This window comes from Pangasianodon hypophthalmus, chromosome 11, assembly GCF_027358585.1.
Source record: "Pangasianodon hypophthalmus isolate fPanHyp1 chromosome 11, fPanHyp1.pri, whole genome shotgun sequence".
Taxonomy (NCBI): domain Eukaryota; kingdom Metazoa; phylum Chordata; class Actinopteri; order Siluriformes; family Pangasiidae; genus Pangasianodon; species Pangasianodon hypophthalmus.
The window spans coordinates 18932158-18941264 of NC_069720.1; the positions used below are offsets into that span (position 1 = coordinate 18932158).

Below are 9107 nucleotides of genomic sequence, written 5' to 3' on the forward strand. Positions count from 1 at the left end.
CGTCAGTTTTCCAAACAGGTTTTCTCAGCAACTTAATACACTTTTTCTAAGGCCAGGCTTAATGCATTATTTTTGTTTTATTATGTTCTACATATCTTCCAGGTTATTTGGACAACTATTGAATTAAAAACTATTGCACCTTTAAAAAGTCACTTTTCACTAATTTGTCACGCTTCTGAGGTTCACCACTAAGGGATATGAAAATGGAAATTGTTGTTACGCTAAATATGATAAAAACGTGTGCAGCTTGGTTGAGCTGTCTATTTTCCTTATTTAATCTTCAATCTACACGGCATGACATACAGGTTCAAATATCACTCAGATGCAGGAAGAATGAAATACAAATTATAATACTCATTTAGTAAAAGAAGGTGATTTTCATGAGGCTATATAGCTGGAGAAAAGAAAGACACACAGTTTAGTACGTACCTTTTGGTTTCCATCGAACCATTTGCCTTGGTTTCCATGACAGCTGGAAAACACAAACAGCCCATTAACAAGCTGCCAAGACTCAAACTCAACAGTGTGCCTTTGTCCCAGGCTGTGTGCTGTGCTCCTCACTCACCAGCTAATGACTCAAATTAAGCCTGAATTAATGCTTTTTTCAAATCAAAATAATGCTAACAAATACCAAAATACACATTTTGTTTGAACTGGATATTTGTTTTTTTGAACTGATCTTATAGGAAAGCTAAAGATCTAAACTTATTTCATTTCAACTATAAAAACTGTCATAAAAAAAGCAAGTAGCTTAGCAACTAATTCAAACGCAGCGAAAAAATAAATAAATTCCTTACATAATGCAGTTATCGTGAAATCAAACTCATGGTGAACATCTCCCAGGAAAGAACATTAACTGATATGCCTCTGGCCTTTGCAATCTACTGAAGATCTTGAGTCGATTAAACACATACCCACAGTTCTACACGTCGACAGCATGCAGTTGCTTAGCAACAGGTTTGTTCAGCAATTCAGAATTCAGGTAAAAATGCAAAGATGCAGTTTGCGCCACGTTATGCAGGCATGTTAAAGATAAGCACTGACCAGTGCAATATTTCAGCAGCAAAGCTACGCCATTAAAAGCAGACATTAACAGAACTGGATGGAACTTGCTGAATTTCAGTTTCAATGTAATTTTATTTGTATAGCGCTTTTAACGATAGTCACAAATCAGCTTTACAGAAATCAGGATGCAGATTTAGATCCCTAATGAGAAAGCGATGGTGGCAGTGAAAAACTCTGAGATGACTTGAAGAAGAAACCTGACTCAAAAGGGAAGCCGTCCTCTGCTGGGTTACACCCGATAGTGGTGTTATAAATCATTACTCTTCCACAACTCTACACGGTATGTAAAGAATTAAAAAAAATGACAGGGCGTGCTGTTATAGGTAAACAATCCACAGTGCAGAGAGCTGTTACCACCCCCAAGTGGATTATTTTCCTATTACAGCATCCTGAAGTGGTTTATTCCTCTTAGGTTAGGTTCAATGTTATTGTCATTGTCAGAGTACAGAGGCAACGAAATGCAGTATACTCCAGCAATTTGCCAAAGATTAAAATGTTTAATTTATTAAAGAACAACACGACTTTTTAACAGTTTATAGTCCCATTTAATGGCATGGAACGTCCATGAGACAAGTTAGTTCCTGTTATCACTTGCATTATAGCAACTATAAACAGTCCCTCCTCACGAGCTGCTCTTTCTTCCTCTCTAACTTAAGAAAAAGACTTTCCCACTGAGGAAAACTTACAACATGCTGACATTGGAGACTCCTTCCATAAATGTTAAATAAATCTCCATAAATGTTAAATAAAGCCTCACAGTATCAATGAGTATACATTTTTCTTTGTTAAATAACAAACTTTTTTTAAAAATCTGTTTATTATTAGCGTTAGAGTATGCAGATACAATAACGCATTAGAACAAGTGCATCAGTTAATTAATTCATTAATTAACCTATCATTTGAAATACAGCTGGCACTACTGTCAGGGCCATGTTATTAGACAAAATTAATGAAATCCTTCTGACCAATCACATTTGAGAGTCAGACAGCTGTGGTATTAAGTCACAGTACTACACTCCTGGGGAAAGAAATGAATGGCAAATATTAAGCTTTTAATGGTCTTAACAACAAATCATTGGTCAGAAAATGAGCAAGAATTAAACAAAGGTGCCACCATTTGCTCCTTTACTTTTACTGCAGTGATCTGTTTGTTTGGGGAAAAGCTAGAAACAGGGAAATTCACTTATACAGTGTTCTTGTATGCAAAGGTAAAATCATGATAATGATTAAAAGGTTTGATGTAAAATTCAAACTAACACATGTCTGGGTGTACAAAATTTTCCAAAAATATGTTCTGTTTTTTTTTTTCTTTTCTTGAAAGATTAGTCATTATTTGGTTATCTGCCACACCTGATGCAGCCCATCAAGGGCCACAAGGCTTAAACATTTAAAGAAATCAGAGGGAAAAGCTCTCCCATAATAACTTCCTTTATCTATTTGTTTAATTCTTGCTAGTTTCCTGACCAATGATTTGTTGTTAAGACCATTAAAAGCTTAATATTTTGCCATTTTGGGCTTGGCCCATTTTGGAGTGTAAGTGTGTTGAAGTATGAGCATCATAGTCATTATGATTACAGCAGCAGTAATACTAACATTCCTACTCAAATAAATTGTCAGGTTGACTTTGCTTTGGCAGTCATTGTACTATAATGAAATGCAGCACAAATAAACATTATGCTAATGAGTTTCAGTCACTTCTAAAATTACATGCACATACAGGGGTTGGACAATGAAACTGAAACACTGGCCAATATAGTGTTAGAGGTTTCATGGCTATATTTGCACAGCCTGGTGGCCAATCTTCACTGATTGCACATTCCACCAGTAAGAGCAGAGTGTGAAGGTTGAATTAGCAGAGCAATAGCACAGCCGTACATAAAATACTGCAATGCACACAACATAATGGGAGACATATCAGAGTTCAAAATAGGACAAATTGTTGGTGCGTGTCTCGCTGGTGCATCTGTGACCAGGACAGCAAGTCTTTGTGGTGTATCGAGAGCCATGGTATCCAGGGTAATGTCAGCATACTACCATGAAGGACGAACCACATCCAACAGGAGTAACTGTCGACGCAAGAGGAAGCTGTCTGAAAGGGATGTCAGGGTGCTAACCTGGATTGTATCCAAAAAACATAAAACCACAGCTGCCCAACTCACTGCAGAATTAAATGTGCACCTCAGCTCTCCTGTTTCCACCAAAACTGTTCATCGGGAGCGCTACAGGGTCAATATACATGGCCGAGCTGCTATAGCCAAACCTTTGTTCACTCGTGCCAATGCCAAACGTCAATTTTAATGGTGCCAGCAGCGGAAATCTTGGGCTGTGGACAATGTTAAACATGTATTGTTCTCTGATGAGTCCACCTTCACTGTCTTTCCCACATCCGGGAGAGTTACGGTGTGGAGAAGCCCCAAAGAAGCTTACCACCCGGACTGTTGCATGCCCAGAGTGAAGCATGGGGGTGGATCAGTGATGGTTTGGGCGGCAATATCATGGCACTCCCTAGGCCCAATACTTGTGCTGGACGGGCGCGTCACTGCCAAGGACTACCGAACCATTCTGGAGGACCATGTGCACTCAATGGTTCAAACATTGTACCCTGAAGGTGGTGCCTTGTATCAGGATGATAATGCGCCAATACATACAGCAAGACTGGTGACAGAGTGGTTTGATGAACATGAAAGTGAAGATAAACATCTCCAATGGCCTGCACAGTCACCAGATCTGAGTATTATTGAGCCACTCTGGGGTGTTTTGGAGGAGCAAGTCAGGAAACGTTTTCCTCCACCAGCATCACATAGTGACCTGGCCACTGTTCTGCAAGAGGAATCCCTCTGACCACTGTGCAGGACTTGTATCTATCATTCCCAAGACGAATTGATGCTGTATTGGCCGCAAAAGGAGGCCCTACACCAATACACCAATAAATTATTGTGGTCTAAAACCAGGTGTTTCAGTTTCATTGTTTAACCCCTGTACGTGGGAACACAATTACAGATGCTTCATTGAATTAGCATTTTCCAAACTACCATGTGAATCTGAATAAAATCTATATTACACTGCCATATTTAAACACTATAATTGTGTCCACATAACAGCTATTAGAGGGTGAAAAGCATTTTTAAACAAACTCATAAATAGAATAAAAGTGGCTATGGAGTGACCGTGAAGAAAACAGGTACCTGGTTGTCAAAGTTGAATGCAATGTTTCATCTGATGTCCTCAGCTCAAACCTCATGGTACACTCAGTGCCATTGTTTTTACCGTCTTCTCTTCTGTCAAGTGTCTTCAAGATAGGTCACTGTGATGAGACAACCTTCAAAACAATCAAAGAGCCAGTAAAGGTGATCAATTTCCAACACTTTATCTTACCTGAATGACTGTTTTAGTGAGTGTAAACCTAATGGAAGTGAGCTTACAATAAGTCATATTAGTAGAAAACATACAGTAAGTGAGCAGAACACGGTTTCAGGGATGTCAACGGCCTGAAATGCTGGATTGATAACTTCCAATTCAATCCAATGATGTATTTTATGCTGTGACAAAAAACAGAAAAGCGGTTGCCCTATCATCAGGAAATCGCAAGTTTGAATCCCGATGATGTCAGAGACATCTGTTGCCAGGAGTCTAAGAGAGCAAGATTGGCACTGCTCTCAGAGGAGTGGCATAGTCTCTCTCCCCTATCAATCACAGCAACACTAGCCAATCATGGGCATCTGTGAGCTCATGCATGCGGAAGTGGGAGGATAGCGCTTTCTCCCGAGTGTGTTACGCCTCCCCTGACATTGCATGAGCAGCAGTTTGAAAAGATGCGGTTGGCTGGAAGCATGTGATAGCCTCCCCCTACCTGGTTAGTAGCTGTAGTGTGATACGGGGGACATGACTAAATTAGGGAGAAAATCGGGGAAGAAAATAAAAAAAAAAAGCACACTGCCAGGGTTATGAAGACGATGCCAGAACCAGAGCAGTATCAGGAACCGAAATAATACGAGTTCTGACATCACTATCATATCAAAACGTATCTCTAATTTTCTCTTTTCTAACACATTCTGCCCAAATAACATGGCTCATGTAGACCATTCTGAATTCTGTGTATGAGTTGAATTAGAAGTTCATAAAGGAGGTAAAATGTTAAATTTGCACTGTTGTGATCTATCAGAACTGGATGTACTAGAGAACAGACATAAACCAAAATATCAGCAATACAGCATAAAAGCTCTATTTTTTTAACTGTACAAACATTGACCTTATTAGAAGAGCAGACCTGATCATAATCACACAACATGGATAACGGTGTAAAGTAAAGATGAGTATTAAAGCATTAATACTTTCAATCCTGTTTCCTCTTAAGAAGCGACCCTACAATAAAGACATCAAAACTGTCTTTTTTTTTTTTTTTCAAAGAGACAAAACACTAATGTTGCAACATGGATTTGCAGGATAGGAACTACTTCTCCTTTCTTTCTCCCGCCAGTGTGTCTCTCTCTCTCTCTCTCTCTCTCTCTCTCACACACACACACACACACACACACACACCCACGAACAAGAGAGAGAGAGAGAGACAGAGACAGAGAGAGAGTGCGAGAAAGAGAGATATGGTTGAAAGAAAATGAAGCGCACTGGCAATACCAAAAAAACTGATTAAACATATTTAAACTGAAACAGTTTAGCCATATGGAATTTGCACACAATATCATTTGGCATATATATATATATATATATATATATATTTATTTACATACATACATACATACACACAGATGTGGTATCTGTGTGTATGTATGTATATATATATATATATATATATATATATATATATATATATATATATAATATATATATATATATATATATATATATATATAGACCTTTGGGGTTTTTAGACCTTTGGGTTTTTTTTTTTTTTTTTATATATTTACGTACATACAAACACACACACACACACACACACAAGTTTACACAAAAAATTTTTAAGAGATCCTGTAACTAACAGCAGTTCTCCTTTATATTTCATTATTATTTATGATTTTTCATTTCAGCCTACAGAATTTGTCCACAATAACATTAAACTACTTTAAGAACTTTTAATTTTTTGACTGTATACTTTTTTTTTTTTTTTTTTTTTTTTTTTTTTTACAGGATAATTAAACAGGAAGAGAACAGTTAAAAAGAGAACGGTCTCAAATTATTTATTCCTTATTAATCCTTGTTATCCATGTTTGCACATTCTCACCGTGGAAATCACATACACTATTTATATATACACAAGTTTACACAAACGTTAAATAAATAAATAAATGATTGATTTATTTATGATTTTATGTCAGCATATTGAAATTATCCACAATAAGAGCTGACTTTAAGAACTTTTTTCCTCAGTAATGTGATGACACAGGACTCAAACAGAGACCTATCTGGCTTTTTAATGATGGCTTTCTCAGTTCATTTTCTGAAATCAGCTGTAAGTGTAGACATCATGAACAGCTTGGTGTAGCAGTGGATAAGAGCAGGCAGTACAGGGAAGGGGAATCAGGAGTATGGCCCAGTCTCAGTGATCACATCAATCAGTCTCTCATGACTCACTACAGCGACACCGAGTTGTAGTTAGCTTAGCAAAAGTCCAAATATAAATATATGACTCCGGAGTTTGGCAAGAAAACCCACGTGCTAAGCAAAGCAACTTTTTTCTCCCTATGCAAAACAGCGAGAGAGTAATTTAAATAAATAAATAAATAAAACAAAAGCGTGATAGTAAAAGCCTGCTAAGAAAGCCGTGAGTAACGTTAGCACGCTAGCTCCAGCGCTTTATTCCAGGCTGATTCGCTCCAGTAGTACAAACACCACACGTTAATGAACCTGGAGCTCACTACTGTATTTCTGTCTAGATTTCTGTCTAGATTTAAACACACACACACTCACACACACTCATAACACAGGGAACACGGAAGAAAAAGAAACGCACCTTTTTTTGGTGTTGTTCAAGCAAAGACTATCACGAACAGATCAGTAGGATTGTGATGTTGCCTCTTGCAGCTAAATTTGACACAAACCCATTTTAACTTCCGGCAAAATCCTTCGACGCGCACGAGCCGTCCAGCCAATCAGACGCGTACGGCTGGTGCAGACGCAATGCATTGTGGGTCATGTTGTTCCCCACAGACACACACACACACACATACACGCGCACAAATCCATTTATTAAGCATGACTCTTAATGCAAAGGGGGGAAAAAAACATTGAACTCTTTAAAAAAGTGCCTCTTTTGAGTATACCCCATTTCCTACCCCATTTCCTACCCATATGAATGCACTCCCTGTCCCTACACACCTTTTAATCCAATTAATCAGCTAACAGTTAACACCACTTCCTATGTGTTAGAGCAGGGAAAACATTAAAAATGTGTAGGATAAGAGGGTAGTTCAGGACCAGGGTTCTGAATCTCTGTTACAGAAAATAATCCAAGACGGGGTGGTGTGACGCGTCCCAGCGTGAAGTGGAGCAAGCAGAGCACAGCCCAAAGTGTTTTATTCCTCTTACACCTCAGTGATTTGCCAAAGATCACAATTTTAAAAAATATATATATTAACGAATGACACATCACACGTGTTTTTATCCATTTATAGTTACATTTAATGCTGTGGAAGACAGGTTAGGTACTGTTATCACTTACGTTATAGCAGCTATAAACAGTTATTCCCTCACTAGGATCTCCTTCTGGTTCTCTCTTCATGTTAATAAGACAAAAAAAAAAAAACATGAGAATGTCATGTTACAGAGAAACTGGAAACAGCAAAATTCTCTGTCCTGAAGACTTTCCCACGGTGGAAAACCTACTGACTGTTACAACACGCTAACACCCAAGACTCCTTCCATAAATATTGAATAAATATCTCTTTACAGAATGCTTACCATGCTAATGAGTATATGCTTTTCTTTGTCAAATAACAACACATTTTTAACCTGTGAATTATTAGGCTTAGTTTATGAAGTATCTGCCATACAAGTGCCTGTAAACGAGCTGTCTCTATAGAAACAATAACGTATTATAGCCAGCGCTACTGTCAGAGCTGCTGTTATGTAAAGACTGAAACATGACAAGACATGCTGTTATAAGAAAGTAATCCAAGACGGATAATGTGATGTAGCTTGACACGAAGCTGAGGAAGCAGAGCATGGTGCGAAGTGTTTTACTCCTCTTATACCACAGTAATTTGGTAATAATTACAATTTTAATTTATTAATGAACACTTCATTTCACTTCTTTTTAGCAGTTTACAGTTACGTTTAATGTTGTGGAACATCCATGAGACAAGTTAGTTCCAGCCATCACGTACGTAATAACCGTCGTCTCTTCTTCTCAATCTTGAATTTAATAAGATGAAAAATCCAGCTTGCCAGAAAAAAGGAAGGCAAAAGTCCTCTGTCCTGAAGACTTTCCCATGGCAGAGAACCTACTCTCACTGAAGTCTTCACCAGCTTTGTTAAATGTTCAATCCATTTATTATTAGTCTTATATTATTTGAAATGTCTGTCATACAAGGCCCTGTGAATGAGTGGTTACTATAGAAACGATATCGTATCAGAATGAGCGCATTAATATAATATACGTGTGATTTGAATTACAGCCGGAACGCAACACATTTCGACCAATCAGAATCGAGAATTCAACAGCACTGTGGTATAAATATGGCTACTACACAGAGCAAAATTAATGTATGATCTGAAAAACGCCATTTTATATCTACCTTCATAAATGCATAAAAGGCATGCGCCTCAATTTTCACTCAAATTCCACTTTAAAACTGTTCAAAACGTTCAACTAGAAATTTCAATGCAGCTACAAATCATTTAATCTGTGCAGTGTATTAGACAAACAAAAAAAAAAAAAATCAACATCCATTTATAGTGGTATGGTGGCACAATGGGTAACATTGCTGCCGCACAGTTCCAGTGTTCCCAGTTTGATCCTGAGCTCAGGTTACTGTCTGTGTTGAGTTTTGCATGTTCTCTTGTTTCGTCCCAGCTAATTCCCAAAAACA

The 9107-nt window shown here is 37.9% G+C and overlaps 1 protein-coding gene across 1 annotated transcript in view; it reads right to left on the minus strand.

Moving 5' to 3' along the window:
- The window catches only part of samd13 (sterile alpha motif domain containing 13), an 11865-nt gene extending 4679 nt beyond the window's left edge, over positions 1-7186 (minus strand). Inside the window, exons 1-3 of the mRNA XM_026918132.3 lie at positions 7031-7186; positions 4251-4384; positions 430-472 (exon numbers count right to left, since the gene is read on the minus strand). Coding sequence (XP_026773933.1) covers positions 430-467 — 38 coding nt within the window. The 5' untranslated portion in view covers positions 468-472; positions 4251-4384; positions 7031-7186. The remainder of the gene's footprint in view (positions 1-429; positions 473-4250; positions 4385-7030) is intronic.
- Between the last annotated feature and the right edge of the window lie 1921 nt (positions 7187-9107).